This window comes from Cervus elaphus, chromosome 20 (assembly GCF_910594005.1).
Source record: "Cervus elaphus chromosome 20, mCerEla1.1, whole genome shotgun sequence".
Classification (NCBI taxonomy): Eukaryota; Metazoa; Chordata; class Mammalia; order Artiodactyla; family Cervidae; genus Cervus; species Cervus elaphus.
Genome location: NC_057834.1, coordinates 73922717 through 73946605, shown reverse-complemented (window position 1 = coordinate 73946605; position 23889 = coordinate 73922717). Strand labels below are relative to the sequence as shown.

Sequence of the window (23889 nt, the reverse complement as noted above, 5' to 3'; positions counted from 1 at the left end):
GAGGGAACTGCCATTCTGCACTCCGCCTGCTGAAACCCTCTTCTGTTTAATCTTGAATGTCTCCTCTACTCCTCTGCTATTAGCCTGCTCTGAAACGTGAGGACCTTCCAAGGAGAGGTCCTCCAAACCCTCCTGCCCACACCAGCTGCTGACTCAATTCCTTGAGTTCGCAAACCCAGGTGGTGTGGCTCCAGCAAGGTCTTGACTCCTCTGGTATGTCTTGTCATGTCTTAACTGTCCAAAAGAGGCAGCAAAAGTGTGCATCTAATTTTAATAACATTTATAGGAAACTCCACATTATACAAAATGGCTACTTTAGGGTATAATTAATCGTATCACAAGAGTTCCGCAGAGGATTTTTTCCTGGAGCACTTTCTCGCCATCTTTTATAAAGGAAGACATATAAATCATTTAGTACTCTAGCCATTAGGCTCTAGGCAAGTGGTGGTTTTCCTTTTTCCTTATTTTTGAATTTTTACAATTGTGAGCACCAGTGCCTAATAATTTGCTGAGCTTCATTTAGGTTTGAAACAACAGTCCCAAGAGGAAGTACACAGGTCTCTATACGTAACATTTACAGCTATTAATGAAACCGTATTTTTTCATAATTTGAATAAACTGGAGGTCACTTTGATTTTACGTTCACAGTAGTACTATACGAATTGAGCCTAAATTTAATAAATTGTGAAAAATCAGTTCCAGGCAGCTAAATCTAACGTGAAAAATCCCTTGCATTTTCTTACACACTTTCTGGTAGGAGCCAATTTTGCGCTCTGAACAGGGAGACACGTGGGGCGTGGTTGTTCGTCTGCGGCTGCGCAGAAGCCCTGAAAGCGGAGCGTGTGGAGGCGGCTGAGCGCAGAGAGCGCGCCTGGTCCTCCTGTGCCGCCAACAGGGCTTCTTCTGGAAAGTTCCTGAAGCTTCGGAGCAGCGGAGCTGTCACCGACAACGTGCACATTAGGTGTGTTTGCAAGTTTGGGAATGAGGCTGCTGATAACCTGGTTCTTCTGCCAGTGTGGTTTTTCCTCAGTCTTGAAAAACCTTGAGGTAAAGGTCAGCGAACAGATCTTTACCTCAGAGATTTGGCGGGTGAGAAAGGATCCTCCGCAGCCTTTTCTTCATTTGGGAGCTGTGTGGAAACGGGTTTTCTCGGGTTGTTCATATACGATTGGGGAACAGCTTTATTTTCCAAAGCTCTGACTTCCACCCCGTGATTTATATTCTCCTTCGGTGTAATTTCTAATTTCTTCACACCTCCCACTCCTGGGAGGTTGGGGAAGGGGAGGGGACGGGGTGGCGAAGATTCTTCTAGAAAGTAGGAAATCGAGGAGGCCGTGAAGATTTGTAGGCCAGTCCCTGTGACTTGACTCATGAGGAGACTGAGCGGTAATGCCAGTTACAGTAAAGAGGTTATTGTGCAACGCTGAATTTATTTAAATTTGAAAACTTGGGAAAGACAAAACCATAACGACAAAAGCCCAGAATATTAGGGCTTTGGACCTGGCAGAAGAGGCCATTGGGTGCAACCTTTGATTTTCAGGTGAGGAAACAGGCCACCTGGATCAGAAACAAAGGATTTTTTGAAAATTGGTGGCAAAGCAGTAACCAAAATTTCAGGTTCTTGTTGGTTCCTCTGGCCCCCAAATCCCAGAGGGATCTGAGAATAACATAAGTAGACCTCAGTGAAGATACATTCAGTTCCTTGTGTTAACAGAAATAAACACTGAGTGGAAGAACGCTTGTTAATTAATAGTGACAAGCCTGCTTGCCTGATTCCTCAGTGTTGCTTATTACATGTGAAAAATATTCTATACATATCCAGCAAAAACCTGCAGGAACACTAAAGGCCCCTTAAAACTTATCTACCCCATTAATCCCTAATTATTTTCCAAAATGTCTGTATCAGTTTACATTCTAACTACCTATGTGTAAGAATCCTTGTTGCTTTATATCCTTCAGTTTTTTTTTAACTTTTAATTTTTGTCACTCTTATTGCAGCTCTTCTCAGCAGTTCTATGGATAACTAAACCTGTAAAACATGATTTAAGAGATTATTTTCTCATGACTAGTACCATTCTAGATGTATAGAAGAAAAGCAAAATCATAATATATCGTGGATATCTTAGGGAGGGCTAGGCAAACTGTGGCCCTTGAGCCGAATCTGGCCCTCCACATTTGGAGCCAAGAATAGTTGTGGATCAAGTGATTGAGAAAAAAAAATCAAAGAAAAGTAATACTTGTGACACATGAACATTATATGAAATTCCTCTTAGTGTACTTAAAGTTTTAAGAAATACAGTCACATTCATTTGTTTCCTTATTACCTGTAGCTGCTTTCATGCTGCAGTGGCAGAGTTGAGTTGTTGCAACTGAAATTAAATGGCTCACAAAGCCTGAAATATTTACTCTCCAGCCTTATACAAAAAAGTTTCCTCACCTTTGTCTAATGGCATTAGAGTTTCATATCCCAGAACCCTAATTAAGAAGGCTCTCATGGGTCCAAAATGATACCTCCTTGTCATCTTAATCTGCATGTAATTTAACTTTTTGAGTGTGTTATAAGTGAGCTTTTAAAAAGTAGGTAGAATTTTGGCAGGCAGAAATCAGGGTGGTTGTTTTAGATAGAAGAAAATAGTATGGTATGGTAGTGAGGTGAGAAAGTATAGAGTTTCTCTGTTATAGAGGGAGGATTGACTATATAACTTACAGGCCCAGTGTGAAATGAAAACATAGAACCTCTTTGTTAAAAATTCACATTCTCAAGAAAGCAATAGGAGAATAATAGCAATAAACCAAGTATAGATAAATAAATAAATATACCATGAAATACAACTATACCATAATATAATATAAATATACCATATAAATATAAATAAATAAATCAACCAATCCTTTTAAGTGTGGGGCCCTATGAGACTACACAGATTGCATGTCAGTGAAGATGCCCCTGTTAGTGGGAAGTAATTCTGGAAAGGAAACATGGGGCCAGATTTTGGGAAGAGGAGTTTGAATGCTAGGCTAACAAATTTGGATTTAATTTCTTAAGCCTTAGGAAACCATTGAAGTTTTCTGGACAGAAGAGTGATCTAGCTATAATTCAAGTTTTAGGAAAATTACTTGAGAAGAGTTTGTAGAATAGATTTGAAAGGAGGGTTAGGAGGTAGGAGGTAATTACAGTAGTTCAGGCATGAGGTAATAAACATGGTACTAATTGAAAAAGGAAAAGAGCTAGATCTAGATTTGGACTCATTCACTTTTTTTTTCATTTATTATGGAAAGAATACTTAACATAGATCTACCCTCTTAATAAAACTGTTAAGTATATATTATAGTGTTGTGTACTCCTAGGTGGCACAATAGTAAAGAATCCGCCTGCCAATGCAGGAGACACAAGGGATGTCGGTTCAGTCCTTGGGTTGAGAAGATCCTCTGGAGTAGGAAATGGCAACCCACTCCAGTATTCTTGCCTGGAAAATTCCATGGACAGAAAAGCCTGGCAGGCTATGGTCCATGGGGTCGCAAAGAGTTGGACATGACTGACTGAGCACAAACACAGTGTTGTACAGATCTCTAGAGCTTATTCATCCATAGAAGAAAATTACCTGAGTGTAATAAAAGCCATAAGTGATGAGCTCACAGCTAATAACATGCTCAAAGGTGAAAAAGTGAAAATTTTTCCTGTTAAGACCAGGAACAAGGCAGATATGTCCACCTTCACCATTTCCATTCTGCATAGTACTAGAAGTCCTGGCCAGATCAGTTAGGCAAGAAAAAAACTGTTAGAAATAATACATCAATTCAGTAAAGTTGCAGAGTACAAAATCCACATATAAAAATCAGTTGCATTTCTGTATACAAACAACAAACTACATGAAAAGGAAATTAGGAAAATAATCCCATTTATAAAAGCACAAAAAGAGTAAAATATTTAGGAATACACTTTACTAAGGAGGTGAAAGACTTGTATACTGAAAACTACAGAATATCAATGAAAGAAATGGAAGAAACAAGTAAATGGAATGATATCTTGCACCTGTGGATTGGAAGACTTAATAACTGTTAACATGTCCAGTCTACCAATAGTAAACCCATTCATACTCATTCTGTAGGTATATATGCCCTTTGACACCATCATCTCTCAGCCTGAATTTCCTAACATGTAAAATTATATAGTCTTTTCCTTTTCACATTTGTTGTTGAAGAACCAACCAAAACTGAAGTTCAGTGCTCAGTTTCTTGTATTCTCTTTTGAGCATTCCTCACGTTATAAAATATATATATTTAAATATGTGTATATACACATTCCATATCTAACTGATCTTTTGTTTTGTGATGGTTATGTCTCTATTCTGAGCAGCCTTTAATTTTATTATCAAGTTTGAATCACTTCCGCTTCCTCTCTCTCTTTTTTTCTCTCCAAACTGCCTGTTCTAGAAGGAAAAGCCTGGTTTGTGGATGCCAACTAAATCAAGTAACAAAGTGTTTATAAACTATCTACTGTGGTCTAGAATGGAGGAAGAACAAAAAATGAAATATCATTAGAAAAGGCTTCATGGAAATGCTGAGGCATAATCTAAACTACAGCATAACCATAAAATTTGAACCTTCTAAGGGGTGGAAATAACAGACATGAAATTCTGTTACTTATAAGACATGAGCCAGCTTTCCTTTAAGCACCCAAACTTTCTATTTAAAAAAATAAAAATTACATGTTTAGAAATAACAGTCTAATGTACATTGTGCTTTTTGTTTACCAGTATTTAGCATTTATTGAAGCTTACTATTTATTAATGCAGTACACATTTCAATAATAATTATCACTTATTATGTGCTCTGCTGTTTTACATGATTTATGTATAACACATTGATCTTCTTAATAGCCCTGTGGGGCAGGAAATATTATCCTCATTTTAAAGATGAGCAGACTGCGGCATTAAGAAGTTAAGTGATTTTCCCAAGGTCAGATCATTTACCAGTGATAGGTAGCAGAGCCAAGGATCCAAATCAGGCAGCCTCGCTCCAGAGGCCACACTTTTAACCAATATACTATCTTGCTACTTTATGATCTGATTTAATCCTCACAGGGATGTTGTAAAAGAGGGCGTATTCTCTGCATTTTAAATTGGAGACAGCTGAGGTTTAGACAAGTTAAGTAACTTGCCCACGTGCATGTCAGCTGGTAGGTGACAGAACCAGGATTTGAACCTAGGGTCTTCCCTGGTGGCTCAGTCTGCCTGCAATGCAGGAGACCCAGGTTCAATCCCTGGGTCGGGAAGATCCTATGGAGAAGGAAATGGCAACCCACTCCAGTATTCTTGCTTGGAGAATTCCATAGACAGAGAAGCCTGGTGGGCTACAGTCCATGGGGTCAGAAAGAGTTGGACACGACTCAGTGACTAACACTTTACTTTCACTCCAACCCCAGAATTGGTGCTCTTGACCATTATGTTATACTGCCCTGACGATGACTAAGACAGTCTTTTTAAGTAATTTTTAAAAAATAATTACTTATTTTTGGTTGTGCCGAGTCTTCGTTGCTGCCTGGGCTTTTCTCTAGTTTCAGCGAACAGGAACTGCTCTTCGTTGCATTGTGTTGCGATGCATGGGCTTTTCATTGTGGTAACTTCTCTTGTCGCCTAGGCTTTAGGGCACATGGGCTTCAGTAGGTGCAGCTCCCAGACTCCAGAGCACAGGCTCAATAGTTGTGCTGCATGGGCTTAGTTGCTCCACAGCATGTAGGATCTTCTGAGATCAATGATCAAATCCTTGTCTCCTACCTTGGCAGGTGGATTCTTTACCTCTGAGTCACTAGGGAAGCCCTATCATAGTCTTTATAAAAATAAGCCTAAAACTGCATATTTTAGCCTTTAAAAAATCTAGATGCTCTTGATTCCATTTACTTTGTGTTTTGATTTTATGTTTGAGAATTCCCAGTATCTGTAGCTCCCAAAGCCATACTGGGTAGGTCTCCGTGCCAGGTAAACGTTGTGCTCTCTGAGTTTGCCTCAATTTCCAGTCCAGAAAGGTATACCTCTTTGGGGCCTTCTTTCCTCCTCTAAGAGCTCACCTTAGTCCTATCTTCTTACCCCCATGTACATAGAATTTATTATCGATATATCCTCTTCATGGTAATTTCTGTGTTTTAAGAACATGAAAAAAAAGCTGCTTCTAACAGAAATTTAGGAGATTCCTGTTTTGATAATTAGATATCTTCAGTTTCATACTATTGTAAAAGATCTTACCACTTGAAAAAAGATGCTGTAGAAGCAAAGATTGTTTCCTAGCCATATAAGCAGTACAGGTTATTTTGTCCAGACGTTCAGTGTGTTTTTCCTTTTGGAAAATAATCGGCATGTGGTAACTTTGGGGACCTTTTTCAATGACTGTCAAGGTGCTTCAAAGGGTTATTTTTCACTTTTCAACGGAAGATTAGCTTTGCTTGCTTTGCTTGATTTCAGCTGCCTGGCATTAATTTTGGTTTTCATAGCAGCAAGAGTAAGCAACCGGTAATGAAGTAGATAGAATTACTGTAGATTTCAGAGTCCCACCACTGGAAACATTTTGAATAGCTCCAGTGTTGAACACCTGTGCTGCTTTTTTTGACACACATAATTTGCTAATTGAAAAATGATACACTCATTATTATATGTAGCTATATTGTGGTATAATTGATGTGTAATTAATTGTAGTGTATATGATTTTTTGATACATTTGTACACCTTTGAAATCATCACTACCAATCAGTATAATGAACGTAGCCATCATTCCCCAAAGTTTCCTCCTATTCTTTCTAATTCTTCCTTCTGTCATTACTCCTCCATCATTACCATTGTGTTTTCTGTCACTGTGAGTTAGTTTGCATTTTCCAGAGCTTTATACAAAGGGAATCACATAGTAATCCTTTATATATATATTTTGGCTTCTTTCACTCAGCATAATAATTTTTTGGATCCAGGTTGTTGTGTGAATCGGTAGTTTGTTCCTTTACATTGCTGGTGATACTAAAGTATAGGTATATCACAATATCCATTCTTCTGCTGAGGGATATTTGAGTTGTTTCTAGTTTTGGGGTATTATGAATAAAGCCTTTGTGTTTATCTCATTGTATAGACGCAGGCTTTCTTTTGCCTTTGTAACAATACCTAGGAATGAAATGACTAGATTATATGGTAGGTGTATGATTAACTTTTAAAGAAATTGCCAAGATATTTTCAAACTGATAGTACCACATATTTTATGAATCGCAGTGTATGAAAGAGTTCCAGTTTCTCCACATCCTTATCAACACTTGATATTGTTTTTGTTGTTTAGTCACTTAAGTCATGTCTGACTCTTTTGTGACCCCATGGACTGTAGTTTGCCAGGCTCCTCTGTCCTTGAGATTTTCTGGGCAAGAATACTGGAGAGCATTACCATTTCCTTCTTCAGGGGATCTTCCTGATCCAGGGATCAAACCCAAGTCTCCTGCTTGGTGGGTGGATTCTTTACCACTGAGTCACCTGGGAAGCCCTGCCAATTAAATATAAGTGAAAGTGAAGTTGCTCAGTCATGTCCACCTCTTCGTGACCCCATGAACTGTAGCCTGCCAGGCTCCTCTGTCCATGGGATTTTCCAGGCAAGAGTACTGGAGTGGGTTGCCATTTCCTCCTCCAGGAGATCTTCCCCAACCCAGGGATCGAACCCGGGTCTCCCTCATTGTAGGCAGACGCTTTACTGTCTGAACCACCAGGAAGTCTTTTTTAATATAGGGATTAATTATAGGGATAGGGTAAAGATTTCTTGGATATGCAGGGGGTCAAAGTATATCTCTATATCTATTGATAAATGTATGTGTCATGCATTCTTTTTTCCAAAAAACAACTAAAGAATGCTTCTGCAAAATGAACAAATAAATCAAGGGAAAGATAGCTCTAACATAAGAGAGAGGAGAAAGGAATTCCCAGGATGACAGCTAATGAATCAGCCCCAGATCTCCAGTTTATATTGAAGAGGGAAGGCTAGAGTTGAGTGAGAAGAGATCTGTAGGGGAGAAAAATGTAACTGAGGGAGTATTCATGTTGGAGCATTTTAAAAAAGTACTGAAAGTCCTGTAAAAGTGATTTATTATTTTGTTTTGGCTTGGTTAAAGGAGTTGACAGAAGTATATAATGATGGTAATAATACAATATGTCATATTTATGGTTTCCTATGTATTATGCCATTTGATTTTCTTAACTATTCTGAGAAAATAGAAAGCCCAGTGTTATTCTTCTTGTTTGTCATTATATTCCCATGAAAATATGCTCAAAGACATTGAATGATCACAGTAATAGATAACAAGACTAGATCCCTGGTCTAACTCCTGGCTACCAAAAAGTCTGAATGTATGTCTTATATTATTCTCCTAAACTAATTTAATCCATCTCTGCACCTCAGATTTCTTAACACATAAGAAAGGCACATGGCAAAAATCTCCCTCTTCATGGCAGTCAACCAGTAACCCCCTGACTTGTTCCCAGTTTGCTATGACCTTTATTTTGCTTCTTATATCTGGACTTACTGTTTGAACTTGCTAAAAGTGCTGGGCACTGTGCTCAGCATTGGGAATACAAAGATGAATAAAACATGGTCCCACTCCTTGAGGAGCTTCCAGTGAGAAGTCTTTTCATGGAGAATACAGCTATATAAACAAATATAACTATATTAATGATTGATATAATAAAGATATGTTTGGAGTACTATAGTTCTACGAAAGAGGAAGGTCCTAATTGCCTGTAGAGAATAGGAAAAGCACAAACTGTGTATTATTAAAATTACATAGGAATTGTCAAGGAGAGGAAGGGAGTTTTAGTTAAAAATATGTAAAGGGATGAGATGTGAAAAACATTTTGTTCAGGACTACAAGGTCTTCAGATTAGAGTACTGATAATATGTTGAGGAATGGCAGGACATGAGGCTGAATAGGTAAGAATTTGTATAACTTCAGTTTAGACTTTGTTCTGTAAGCCATGGTGAATTATTGAAGGATTTTAATTGGGGAGGAATATAATATTTATGAGTTGAATAGTTAAGAAAATCAAATGGCATAATACATAGGAAAACATAAATATGACATATTGTATTATTACCATCATTATATACTTCTGTCAACTCCTTTAACCAAGCCAAAACAAAATAATAAATCACTTTTACAGGACTTTCGGTACTTTCTCAAATGATTCCGTGTATTGCAAAGTCAGTTGTAATTGGAAAAATTTGAGACCAGATCAAATGCCCAATTTAAATCACCAGTGATAATACAGTGAAGTGAAGTTGCTCAGTCATGTCCACCTCTTTGCGACCCCGTGGACTGTAGCCCACCAGGCTCCTCCATCCATGGAATTTTCTAGGCAAGAGTACTGGAGTGGGTTGCCGTTTCCTTCTCCAGGGGATCTTCCTGGGTTCGAGCCCTGGGTCTCCTGCACTGTGGGCAGACACTTGACCGTCTGAGCCACCAGTCTTAGTAGTGATAATTGAAGGGTGGCAGAAATGCCACCCCAGAATATGCCTATTTGGCATAAGGATTATTTTGAGCTGATTATTTTTTAAAAAACAGACACAGAAGAAGCTCTGAAAACAGAGTAGAAGTTACCCTTTTGTGAAGGATATTTACATTTATGAAGGAAATCTTTTGTAGGTGTCTTCGTCTCTGTTTCTGGGAAAGAAGGATGATTCTAAATCACAGGAAACTCCTATCAGTGGAAATGGCACCAACTTAAATCTGCATAACAAAACTTACCCTTGGTACTGTGCCTTTCCTAATTGTTGTTCAGTTGATAATTCGTGTCTTGACTCGGTGAATCCATGGGTTGCAGCCCACCAGGCTCCTCTGTCCATGGAATTCTCCAAGCAGGAATACTGAAATGGGTAGCCATTCCCTTCTCCAGGGGATCTTCCCGACCCTGAGATCAAACCATGGTCTGCACCTGAAGGCAGATTCTTTACTGACTGAGCTATAGGGTCGCAAAGAGTCTGACACAACTGAAGTGACTTTAACAAAAACAATGTATAACAAGACAGATACTCTTTTAGTGTCAAATTTTGACTGTCAAATATTCTTTAGAATGTCTCCATTACCCTAATTTTATTTCTTTCTGAAACTTACTCATTCATCAAGCAAACATTTCTATGTGTTATTTTTGCTGTTATTTTTCTCAGATTGTTGGCACTACTAGAAGCTGATTTGATCCAAAGAGATGGCTGAAAGTGATGGAAAACAAAAAATAAAATGGACAACCACCATTATTATTAGCTCATCTCTTAAGGTAAAAGAGGCATTTGGGCCATTGATCTTGAATTAAAAATTAAGCAATAGAACAGTATTTTAAAATACCTTTAGCTTGATTATCCAAAGTTGTGTGAATCAGCAAGTATATAATCTAAAATGTATTTTAAAGATAAATTAGGAAGATCACTGCATCCATTTTCCTACTTCTCTAAATACCTGAAAGTTGGACATTTTCTTAAGTTTTTTTTTTTTTTTCTCGCTAAGCCTGTTCTAAGAGATGTTAAATGATTCCAGAAACAACGATTCATATGCACATACATTACTTAAGGTTCTTTGGAGAAGTGAACAACAGGAACTGACCTGTCTAGACTTAGTAGCATTGAGAGGAGGCTGTCTCCCTACAGCTTGAAGGGGGAAGGAATGGGAAGTTGACTGCCTGAGGGCAATTGATCAGTGCTTTAACTCTACAACTAGCAGGATTATCTAACCCTTTCCCTGATGTTTATCTTATGGATACCACCTAATGTCTAGAATGAGGGGGCTAGAGATGATTCTTCATGATAAAGAAGAGAGAGGTTAGAATAAGACTTTGCATACGATTTTTTAAAATCTACCCTGTTCTTTCATTGTTGCCTCAAGCTGCCCTCTGCTCTGTTGGCTTTAGCCATCTAGCTCCATACCTGTTTTAAGACAGCCTTAAGTTTCATTGGAATTCTTCATGCTTCTTTTTGTTAGATTTCTGCAATCCGTATTTTCCTCCTGTATTTCTCTTGTTTCTTTAGCTTTGCCAGAGTGATTTTAAGAGAGGAAGCCAGCAACCAATACTAATTTGCCAAGAAAACTGCTTTTTATTTATTTATTATGTTTTATCTATCTTATTTTATTTGTCTCACCTTTTCTGGTTTTTTTTTTTTTTTTTGCCTCTTTTTGTATTGATTGTTAATATTGTCTCATTTTTTTTTTTCCTCAACTAGCTTTGGAAGTTATATGCTCTATTTCTGTTTTTTTAATAGTTACCCTAGAAAATTTGACATACATACTTAGCCCCACAAAGTCCAAAGTAAATAATAATTTTTTATTGTTGTTTTTGTTGTTCAGTCGCTCAGTTGTGTCTGACTCTCACAGCCTCATGGACTGTAGCATGCCAGGCTCCTCTGTTCTCTACTACCTCCCAAATTTTGCTTAAATTCTTGTCCATAGAGTGGGTGATGCTGTCTAACCATTTCATGCTCTGTTGCCCCTTCTCTTTCTGCCCTCAGTCTTTCCCAGCATCAGAGTCTTTTCCAATATGTTGGCTGTTTGCATCAGGTAGCCAAAGTATTGAAGCTTTAGCTTTAGCAACAGTCCTTCCAATGAATATACAGGGTTGATTTCCTTTAGGATTGACTAGTTTGATTTCATTGCAGTCCAAGGGACTCTCAAGAGCCTTCTCTAGTACCATAATTCAAAAGCATTAATACTTCAGTGCTCATCCTTCTTTATGTCCAACTCACATCCATACATGGCTACTGCAGAAACCATAGCTTTGACTAGATGGACCTTTGTTGGCAAAGTGATATTTTTGCTTTTTAATATGCTGTCTAGGCTTGTCAAAGCTTTCCTTCCAAGAAGCAAGTGTCTTTTAATTTCATGGCTATAGTCACTGCAGTGATTTTGGAGCCTAAGAAAATAAACTCTGTCTCTGCTTCCATTTTTTTTCCCTTCTGTTTGCCATGAAGTGATGGGACTGGATGCCATGATCTTGTTTTTTTAATGTTGAGTTTCAGGCCAGCTTTTTCAGTCTCATCAAGAGGCTCCTTAGTTCCTCTTCACTTTCTGCCATCAGAGTGGTATCATCTCCATATTTGAGGTTGTTGATATTTCTCCTGGCAATCTTGATTCCATCTTGTGCTTCACTCAGCCTGGCATTTTGCATGATGTACTGTGCATGTAGGTTAAATAGGATGACATTATATAGCCTTGTCATACTCCTTTCCCAATTAGGAACCAGTCCATTGTTCCTTGTCTGGTTTTAACTGTTGCTTCTTGACCCGCATACAGGTTTCTCGGGAGACAGATAAAGTGGTCTGGTACTCCCATCTCTAGTAATTTTCCACACTTGGTTGTGATCCAGACAGTCAGTCTGTATCATAGTCAGTGAAGCAGGAGTAGATGTTTTTCTGGAACTCCCTTGCTTTTGCCATGATTCAACGAACGTTGACAATTTGATCTCTGGTTCCTCTGCCTCTTTGAAATTCATCTTGTACTCTGACAGTTCTTGGATCACCTACTGCTGAAGCGTAGCTTGAAAGATTTTGAGCATTACCTTGCTAGCATGTGAAATAAGCACACTTGTACAGTAGTTTGAACATTCTTTGGCATTACCCTTCTTTGGGATTGGAATGAAAACTGATGACTTCCAGTCCTGTGGCCACTGATGAGTTTTCTAAATTTACTGACATATTGAGTGCAGCACTTTAACAGCATCATCTTTTAGGATTTTAAATAGTGCAGCTGGAATTCCATCACTTCCACTAGCTTTGTTTGTAGTAATGCTTTTTAAGGCCCATTTGACTTCACACAACTGGTGAAGAATCTGTCCGCAATGTGGGAGACCTGAGTTGGGAAGATCCCCTGGAGAAGGGAAAGGCTACCCACTCCAGTATTCTGGCTTGGAGAATTCCATGGACTGTATAGTCCATGGGGTTGCAAAGAGTCGGACACAAGTGAGCGACTTTCACTTTCACTGGCTTCACGCTCCAGGATGTCTGGCTTTAGGTGAGTCACCACACCATCATGATTATCTGGGTTATTAAGACCTTTTTTGTATAGTTCAGTATGTTCTTGCCACCTCTTCTTAATCTCTTCTGCTGTTAGGTCCTTACCATTTCTGTCCTATATTGTGCCCATCTTTGCATGAAATGTTCTCTTGATATCCAGTTTTCTTGACGAGATCTTTAACCTTTTCCAATCTATTATTTTTCTCTCTTTCTTTGCATTGTTCATTTAAGAAGGCCTTCTTATTTCTCCTTGGTATTCTCTGGAACACCGCATTCTTTTGGGAATATTTTTCCCTTTCTCCCTTGCTTTTCACTTCTTTATTCAGCTATTTGTAAAGCCTCCTCAGACAACCACTTTGCCTTCTTACATTTCTTTTTCTTTGGAATGGTTTTGGTCACTGCTTCCTGTACAATGTTACGAACCTCTTTCCATAGTTCTTGAGGCACTGTCTACCAGATCTAAATCTTTGAACCTATTCATCACTTCCACTGTATAATCATAGGGATTTGATTCAGGTCATACGTGCATGGCGTCATGCTTTTCCCTACTTTCTTCAATTTAAGCCTAAATTTTGCAATAAGGAGTTTAAGATCTGAACCACAATCAGCTCCAAGTCTTGTTTTTTGCTGACTATATAGAGCTTCTCCATCGTTGGCTACAAAAAACAATCAGTTTGATTTTGGTGTTGACCATCTGGTGATGTCCATGTATAGACTCATCTCTTGGGTTGCTGGAAAAGGCTGTTTGCTACTTATCTTCCTCTTACATGACAAATATTAGAAAACTAATTCCAATCTTGAATGTGGAGTAGCTCCTTTCAGCCCTCCTGCACCTGTGCAGCAGCCGCTCCATGGCGGTGGGGTAGTTCCTCTAGGGTGGGGCCCCTGACCTCCAGGGTGGGGTAGTTCCTCTCGACCGCTGCCCCTGACCTCGGGCATGTGGTAGCTCTTCTTGGCCACCACCGCTTACCTCGGATGTGCTAAACTGAAGAAAGTAGGGAAAACCACTAGACCATTCAGGTATGACCGAAATCAAATCCCTTATGACTCTACAGTGGAAGTGAGAAATAGATTTAAGGGACTAGATCTGATAGACAGAGAGCCTGATGAACTATGGACAGAGGTTTGTGTCATTGTACAGGAGACAGGGATCAAGACCATCCCCATGGAAAAGAAATGCAAAAAGGCAAAATGGTTGTCTGAGGAGGCCTAACAAATAGCTGTGAAAGGAAGAGAAGTGAAAAGCAAAGAAGAAAAGGAAAGATATTCCCATTTGAATGCAGAGTTCCAAAGAATAGCCAGGAGAGATAAGAAAGCCGTCCTCAGCGATCAATGCAAAGAAATAGAGGAAAACAACAGAATGGAAAGACTAGAGATCTCTTCAAGAAAATTAGAGATACCAAGGGAACATTTCATGTAAAAATGGGCTCAATAAAGGACAGAAATGGTATGGACCTAACAGAAGCAGAGGATATTAAGAAGAGGTGGCAAGAATACACAGAAGAACTGTAAAAGAAGCTCTTCATGACCCAGATAATCACAATGGTGTGATCAGTCACCTAGAGGCAGACATCCTGGAATGTGAAGTCAAGTGGGCCTTAGAAAGCATCACTACGAACAAAGCTAGTGGATGTGATGGAATTCCAGTTGAGCTATTTCAAATCCTGAAAGATGATGCTGTGAAAGTGCTGCACTCAATATACCAACAAATTTGGAAAACTCAGCAGTGGCCACAGGACTAGAAAAGGTCAGTTTTCATTCCAGTCCCTAAGAAAAGCAATGCCAAAGAATGCTCAAACTACTGCACAATTGCAGTCATCTCACACGCTAGTAAGGTAATGCTCAAAATTCTCCAAGTCAGGCTTCAGCAATACGTGAACTGAGAACTTCCAGATGTTCAAGCTGGATTTAGAAAAGGCAGAGGAACCAGAGATCAAATTGCCAATATCCGCTGGATCATCGAAAAAGCAAGAGAGTTCCAGAAAAACATCTATTTCTGCTTTATTGACTACGTGAAAGCCTTCGACTGTGTGGATCACAATAAACTGTGGAAAATTTTGAAGGAGATGGGAATACCAGACCACCTGACCTGCCTCTTCAGAAACCTGTATGCAGGTCAAGAAGCAACAGTTAGAACTGGACATGGAACAACAGACTGGTTCCAAATAGGAAAAGGAGTATGTCAAGCCTGCATATTGTCACCCTGCTTACTTAACTTCTGTGCAGAGTACATCATGAGAAACGCTGGGCTGGAAGAAGCACAAGCTGGAATCAAGATTGCCGGGAGAAATATCAATAACTTCAGATATGCAGTTGACACCACCCTTATGGCAAAAAGTGAAGAGGAACTAAAAAGCCTCTTGATGAAAGTGAAAGAGGAGAGTGAAAAAGTTGGCTTAAAGCTCAACATTCAGAAAACTAATCATGGCATCTGGTCCCATCACCTCATGGGAAATAGATGGGGAGACAGTGGAAACAGTGTCAGACTTTATTTTTTTGGGCTCCAAAATCACTGCAGATGGTGACTGCAGCCATGAAATTAAAAGACACTTACTCCTTGGAAGGAAAGTTATGACCAACCTAGATAGCATATTAAAAAACAGACATTACTTTGCCAACAAAGGTCTGTCTGGTCAAGGCTATGGTTTTTACAGTGGTCATGTATGGATGTGAGAGTTGGACTGTGAAGAAAGCTGAGTGCCGAAAAATTGATGCTTTTGAACTATGGTGTTGGAGAAGACTCTTGAGAGTCCCTTGGACTGCAAGGAGATCCAACCAGTCCATCCTAAAGGAGATCAGTCCTGGGTGTTCATTGGAAGGACTGATGCTGAAGCTGAAGCTCCAATACTTTGGCCACCTCATGCAAAGAGTTGACTTGTTGGAAAAGACCCTGATGCTGGGAGGGATTGGGGGCAGGAGGTGAAGGGGATGACAGAAGATGAGATGGCTGGATGGCATCACCGACTCGATGGGCATGAGTTTGAGTAAACTCCGGGAGTTGGTGATGGACAGGGAGGCCTGGCGTGCTGCGATTCATGGGGTCGCAAAGAGTCGGACACGACTGAGCGACTGAACTGAACTGAATTCCAATCACCCTCTTCTGTATTTGTTATCATATAGTTTAATTTCCTCAATTTTTTAACTCCACAAAGCATTATTATTACTTTCTAAAGTTAGTATTTGTTTAGATTTACTCATGTCTTTGTTACTTTTTTTGCTCTTCTTTTGGCTCAAACCTTCTGTTTTGGATCATTTTCCTTTTTATCTGAAGAATATAATTTAGAAATTAGTTCAATGAGGACCATCTCAGTCCTCCTCTCAAAATACAGTTGACCCTTGAACAAAGTGGGGGTTATAGGTGCTGATCCCTTCACAGTTGAAAATTCACCTTTAACTTTACATTTGGCCCATTGTATCAGCAACTCTGTGTGTGAGGATACAGTGAACCTCAGATTGTGTAATATATGTATTTATTGAAAAAAATTCACATATAAATGGACCTACACAGTTCAAATCCTTGTTGTACAAGAATCAACTATATTTTTGTTTCCCCCTTGATCTTGAAAGATGTTTTAAAAATCAATATAACTGAGGTGAGACTTATATACAATAAAATACACACATTTAAAGTGTAAGCTTAATGAATTTTGACAAATGTGTATACCTGTGTAACCATCACCCCAGTCAAAACATATAGAATGTTTTCATCGCTCCAGAAAATTGCTTCATGCCCTTTTACAATCAGACCTTTTCCAGTTCCCTGCCTCAAGCAACCATTGATCTGATTTATCTCAGATTTATAGTTAGTTTTGCCTGTTGTAGTTGTTCTGTTGCTCAGTCATGTCCAACTCTTTGCAACCCCATCAACTGCAGCATTCCAGGCTCCCTGTCCTTCACTATCTCCCGTAGTTTGCTCAGATTCATGTCCACTGAGTGGGTGATGCTGTCTAACCATCTCATCCTGTGCTGCCCCCTTCTTCTTTTACCTTCAGTCTTTCCCAGTGAAAGTCGCTCAGTCATATCCAACTCTTCGTAACCCCATGGACTGTATAGTCCAGGGAATTCTCCAGGCCAGAATACTGGAGTAGGTAGTAGTTCCTTTCTCCAGGGGATCTTCCCAAACCAGGGATCGAACCCAGGTCTCCCTCACTACAAGCGGATTCTTTACCAGCTGAGCCACAAGGGAAGCCCAGTCGTTCCCAGCATCAGGGTCTTTTCTAGTGAGTCACCTCTTCGCATCAGGTGGCAAAAGTATTAGAGCTTGTTCCTCCATCAGTCCTTCCAGTGAATATTCAGGGTTGATTTCCTTTAGCATTGACTGGTTTGATCTGTTACATCCTTTTATATAATTTCTAATTCTTTGCCAAAATTCTCCATCTTGGCCTTTTCTCTCCTTGAATATGGTAAACAGCTATTTTAAGGTACATATGTAACTTTACTGTATGTATGTCCTGTTACTGTTTCTATTACCTGTTGTTTCTCATAGTTCTCTTTTCATGTAATTTTGTCTCTCTATATGTCTGATTATTTTTGATTGATTGTTGGAATTTGTATTTGAAAAAAAGTGTTTGTAGAAATTATTTGAAGCCTACAATAGTGTTACATTCCTCTAGAGAAACCTTAATTCTGAGAGAAAATTAAACCTTTAACTCTCTAAGCAGGGTTTCCAGATAAAATATAGGACACTCAGTGAAACTTAAAAGTTTCAGGTAAATAATGAATTTAGTTTAAGTTCATCCCAAATATTGCATGGGACATACTTATATTAATACTAAAATATGTTTATCTGAAATTGAAATTTAATTGGATGTTCTATATTTTTATTTGCTGATCTGGCAACCCAGCTTCTATTGTATGTAATAAAGGAGCTTATATCCTGTTCATTTCAATGATACTTGTTATGTTTGAATTGAGAAGATATTCAGATAATTTTCTTTGTTCTGTAGCTGAAATGAGGAGACCTAATTGAGAAAGGTTGCTCTAGGGAGTGCTTCTGCAAGGTGCCTGGGAGCACTAGTAATACAGTATCCCTTTAATCCAATTTTAGGGATTGCAATGGTTTGAAGCTAGGCTGCAGCCCCCATGAGAGCTGTTCCACTCTTGTCAAAAGCTCTCTCCAGCCTCCCATCTGTCTCTTCCTGAACTGACAGACGCCCTCAGGGGAGAAAATGCCCTAAATGCCTCTCTCTCATCTTTGAATTTCTGTATAGGTCTTGATCTTGTAATTTTTCACTATCCTGCTAGCTGTCTGATGCATTCAAGCAGATTTTTGAAAGTTTTCCAGCTTTCCTAGATGCCTTCAGCAGGAGAGTTGGCCTTATCTGCCATCACTGGAAGCAATGTATAATTTGAAAACAGCAGAAAACTCATGGGAAGAGTCTTAATTGAACTCTAAGTCAGGATCTGTTTGAGTAGCATAAAATACTCTATCTTTAGGAAGGAATCAAATATTTGGTACCTAATTCCAACCTGTATGCTTAAAATATACACAGGCAAATATAGAATAATAATGAGGCAAAATATAAAATGTGAGGGGTTTCTGTCTACTTGGAGACTAACAAGCCTGAGTTTCAACCCGTCAATAGATACTATGAACCACTTATATTTTAATGCTTTGCTCAGTCACTTCAGTGGTGTCCAACTCTTCGCAACCCCATGGACTGTATCCCACCAGGCTCCTCTGTCCATGGGATTTTCCCGGCAAGAGTACTGGAGTGGGTTGCCATGCCCCTCATCCAGGGGATCTTCCTCCTGTGTCTTCTGCATTGCAGGCGGATAATGAGTGCTGAGCCACTGGGGAAGTGCTTTAGGTAAAATCTAATTGTTAATAGCTTCTTTTATAGCTGTACCATATATAGCTTAAAGATTTGATCATTGAGACACTAAATGAGGTCTCTCTATGGAGAAAAAAACTTTAAAAAAAAAAAGTAAAAATATTTAGTTCTCCTGGAATACACTGTGGTTTTGGAAATGAGTTGTTATTACAGCTATTACTTAAGGAAGAAATTAAGGACAATATGAAAGAATTAAACTATAAGAGCAAACACAAACTTCTTTTTAAAAAATAACTTAAAGATGGATTCTGACATGCATTAATAAATAAATAGAAGGTGACGTTTTTCTTAGATGTGGTGTGTTAGATGATTGACAGAACTGTGAAGTGTCATTCAGAAAACTACACAGACACAATCAATTCTCCAGTTCGTCTGTTTACAGTTCCTTTTAGTAAACTTTTCAAATGTCTTAAGCACTTAGGTGAGTTAGAAAACATGTATGAAGACAATAGGACTTCTGGTTTAAATACTAAGCATCTAATTTCTAGGCCTCAAATATTTCTAATTTCCTATTTATCCACATAATTATGGGTATGTGAAGAATCCATCTTCAAGTTGCTTTTTAAAAAAGAAGCTTGTGTTTGCTCTTATAGTTTAATTCTTTAATATTGTCCTTAGTTTCTTCCCTAAGTAACATAACTAGTACACAACTCATTTCCAAACCCTTAGTGTATTTTAGGAGAACTAATTTTTTTTTTTCAAGTTTTTTTCCTCCATAGAGAGAGCACATTTAGTGTCTCAGTGATCAAATCTTTAAGTGTACAGTTATAAACAAAGCTATTAAACTTCATGTTTTTTCATTAGCTTTAATTAACTATTAAAAAGATGTCTTAAGTCTGTATTTATGAAATTTTTTTTTAAAGAGTTATGAAGTTGCAGCTGCCCTAGAAAATCGAAGCCACAAGGTTCGGTATTCAGATTCAGTGGAAAATGGATCAATTATATTTTCTCTTTCAGGTACAGTATATTTGCTGACTTCCTTGATTTAAATTTGTTAATAAATACGTGCATGTAAATTCTAATTATTCGGTAGTTCAGTAATGGAGTAATAAGCTTAAGGTGTTATTTTTGGGGAAAGGTGAATGTGTAATAAAACTTTGTTACTCCTACAAAAGCAGTACATATGGCCAGTTGCAAAATACATTCCTTGTTAGATTATAATTGTTGAACTAAAGTTAAATCACTGGAGTCTAGTAGAGAACGGTACAAACTACTTGCTTTGAAACTAACATGAAAGTACAACAAAGCCACCCTCCCTAACAATCAACATTTAAAATGTTACTCATATTAACAAAGAGGCTAGCATCATATTGATCAAAATCCATATACAAAAACAATACAGGATGTAAAGCAATCATCCTTCAATTAAAAAATTAGGTGGGAAAAAAATATAGGAGAATGTTTTTCATGATTTTGTACAAGAGTTTACTGAACATAATATAAACAAATACTAACTAAAAGAAGCAAATGGGGACAAATGTTCCTGAAATCATAAAACTATACAACTGTGAGTCATAGGCAAAGGAATTAGATTAGGATGTGAGAAAACTGGGGACATGGGAAGGGGGCAGCTCTACTTGTGCTTGGAAAATGATAGAAGTGATAAAAAGATGTGGAGGTAAAGGATTTTATTAGAATGGTTATGTATAGACCTGTACTCTAACAGAGATTTTGGAAGACAAGCACTTTCAAAAGCTCCTGGAAATAGACATCCAAGCTGAAAATGGTCCAACCTCAAATTCATCCTTCCTGGTTGGATAGAGAGCCCTCTAGAGAGAAGTAAAATATTTTTGGTAAATACCTACTCTATTGTATGCTTTGGTCACTTTATATACATTCTCTTATTTAAGCCTTTTAACAAACCTATCAAAGAACTATTAATCCAACCTTACAGATGAGGTAATTTAGATTCAGAAAGGTTATATAAATTTTAGCGTTAAGTCCATTCAATTAGTATAATCACATAGTTATTTACTTCCTGAGATTGTGTCTTCCACTCATCTTTTAAAGAGCTAATCAGATTAAGCTTCTTTTCTGGACCATTCTTTTTTTTGGAGGTGGGGGAAGACTGCCACATGGCGTGCAGGATCTTAGTTCCCTGACCAGGGATCGAACCTGTGCCCTCTGCAGTGGAAGCACTGAGTCCTAACCAATGGACTACCAGGGAAGCCTTCTGGAGCATTCTTATACACTTGATACTGTTTCAGAGACCCTAGATATCTGCTCCTGAGTGTATTAACTTATATAATGGTTTATGTTATGATACAAAAGATTCTCTAAGAAATAATTAAAAGCTTGCTTAAAACTACTTTTCTTTAGTTGATTTCCAGCTTTTAAAAAGTATAACATGAAAAATTAACATGTAACTAAAATTAGGCCTTACTTTCATTGTGGATAGTGCCTTAAAGGAAAAAAAGGGTTACTGACCCAGAAAGGTTTTTCCCTTAAATATTTAGATTGTCATCCTTTTATTACAGAGCACTTCAAAGAACTACCTAATTATTTTTCTGTGTAAGACTTTTGTTATAGTGATTTCCATCTGTTATGGGTTTAGGGCCTGGACACCTACAGATATGTTTAATTTATAGTTATTTTTGTTGATTTTACTAGGTTTATAAAAAATTTTTATTAATATGACAAAAGTGACATTTTATATTACATTCACCTTCCCTAGGAGTTGCATTTTTATTGATGGATGCTAGAGAATGCTTTATGTCTGCTGAAGAAACATTTCTAGCCAAAATTGAGAAGTTTATTAACATTCACCAAAATAGTTTTTTGGTTCTGTCTGCTGCCCTGCATGGACCTGAAGAATGGAAACTGATGTTCAGGATTCAGCAGAGGTATGGACAGTAACACTACAGACCTGTTTTCCTTATTTTATGTACTTCAGTTCTGAACTGTTTCAGGCAAGTGAATTATGTTTTGCCAAAAGATAAACTTCATAATGTTAACCTTTCATTTTTAATACAATGCAAGCCAAAGAGCTATACTATGAATGAGAGTGACGTTTCAGAATGCATGCTGATTTATGGATTTCTTCAGCAAGACTAAATCAGAAGTGAACACTCTTTGGTCAATTAAGTTCTGGTTTTAAAGCCATATTAAATCCTCTGTGGAATAAGGCAGGCATGAATGAATAAACAAATGACAAACAATAAAGGATTTTTGTCTCTTCTTTCCACTTAGGATAACAAATGTAAGTCATATGATCTATTTAACTTAAACGATTTTTCCCCCCCCCCAGATTCCTGGGTAGTAACTTACGGATACTTCCAGTACACAACACAGTAAATGCTATTAATCTTATGTGCACCATAGCTAAGGTAAGTCACCTGAGGAAAATCACATACATACATACACACTGATACACTTTGAGATTCTGTACTTCACAATGCATTCCCTATTCAATGGAACTGACAAATATTGTTTCCCTTAGAGAAGCTGCTATTTCCAAACACATGCAACTCTTTCCCAAGCCTGAACTTGGCCTCTGAAGTCTTCTCAATTCCAGCAGCAACTATCAGAATCACTCATTTAGGTCAAAAGAGCATTTGATCATATATACATTGTGTTGGCCCTATTGGTTACTTAAATCTTCTTTCAAATTCTCAAGTATAAATATTGGTAGTCATGAACTGTCAGAGTGCAGATATGGTGTTTTATAACTTGACTAGTTTCCACTTTTCTTTTCATGCTTGTTCTCCATAAAGTGTGCTCCCAACTCCTATAGGCAGAGTTAGGTGTTCCTCACTCTTTTACTTGGAACAGATCCCTGTTGAAGCAATTTTTTTTTTTTTAGATTTTATTTTTTTCATTTATTTTTATTAGTTGGAGGCTAATTACTTTACAATATTGTAGTGGTTTTTGCCATACACTGACATGAATCAGCCATGGATTTACATGTGTTCCCCATCCCAATCCCTCCTCCCGCCTCCCTCCTTATCCCATCCATTTATGTCTTCCCAGTGCACCAGCCCTGAGCACTTGTCTCATGCATCCAACCTGGGTTGGTGGTCTGTTTCACCCTTGATAGTATACTTGTTTCAATGCTGTTCTCTCAGAACATCCCACCCTCGCCTTCTCCCACAGAGTCCAAAAGTCTATTCTGTACATCTGTGTCTCTTTTTCTGTTTTGCATATAGGGTTATCGTTACCATCTTTTAAAATTCCATATATATGCGTTAATATACTGTATTGGTCTTTATCTTTCTGGTTTACTTCACTTGTATAATAGGCTCCAGTTTCATCCATCTCATTAGAACTGATTCAAATGAATTCTTTTTAACGGCTGAGTAATATTCCATGGTGTATATGTACCATAGCTTCCTTATCCATTCGTCTGCTGATGGGCATCTAGGTTGTGAAGCAATTCTTAATAGTACTCTACTTTTCTGGTTTGCATGTTTGAAATTCCATAAAGACAAAGATCAGGTATTTTTCTGTTACTCTAATTCATACATAGTACTGATTAATACCTGTTGAATAAGTTAGGTATTTTATGATGTGACCCTGTAAAAATACCTTATTTCTTAAATAATGTTTCATGTTTATATCTTCTTCCAGATCACCTCCAAATCATACATAGATAGCATCTGCTACAGAATGATAACAACTAAAGCTTACATCATTGAGCGAAGTCCTGTGTGGAAAACACTTCAAAAGATAAAACTGAGTAGTGATACATTTAACCCAAATTAGATTACCAACTATAAATGTTCTTGGGAAGGATATTAAAATAAAATACATATAATTAAAAATGATTTTACTTTCAGAGTTCTGTTAATTCCTTTAATAATGTTCAAAAAATATTGGTACATGTATATAAAACTTAGAAGCTTTTTAATGATACAAATTAAGTTGGAAGAACAAATGTTTAATTGCAAATAAGTATACAGCATTTTCTAATTAGCCCCTTGGGTTAAAGAAAGTCATATATACCTTTTTATAATACAAGCCAGCCACTATTTCTAAAATTAATCTTCACAGATACTTTCACTGTAACTATTGCTGGAAAGCTGGTGATAGAGGACTCTGTCCTCTAAGACTC

The 23889-nt window shown here is 38.0% G+C and overlaps 1 protein-coding gene across 1 annotated transcript; it reads left to right on the top strand.

Annotated features, from left to right (window-relative positions):
- Positions 1-857: 857 nt before the first annotated feature.
- C20H1orf146 (chromosome 20 C1orf146 homolog) lies at positions 858-23602 on the top strand. Its single transcript, XM_043878900.1, has 6 exons — positions 858-961; positions 10177-10283; positions 19703-19796; positions 21514-21682; positions 22087-22165; positions 23406-23602. The coding sequence occupies exons 2-6, from the start codon at positions 10215-10217 to the stop codon at positions 23538-23540; spliced, it is 546 nt and encodes a 181-aa protein (XP_043734835.1). The 5' UTR covers positions 858-961; positions 10177-10214; the 3' UTR covers positions 23541-23602.
- The last annotated feature ends 287 nt before the right edge of the window (positions 23603-23889 follow it).

Coding starts and splice junctions, on each gene's coding strand:
- C20H1orf146 (XM_043878900.1), top strand. CDS start 10,215: ATGGCTGAAAGTGATGGAAAACAAAAAATAAAATGGACAACCACCATT. Junction 19,797..21,513: donor AATTATATTTTCTCTTTCAG/GTACAGTATATT, acceptor CACCTTCCCTAG/GAGTTGCATTTTTATTGATG. Junction 21,683..22,086: donor ATGTTCAGGATTCAGCAGAG/GTATGGACAGTA, acceptor CCCCCCCCCCAG/ATTCCTGGGTAGTAACTTAC.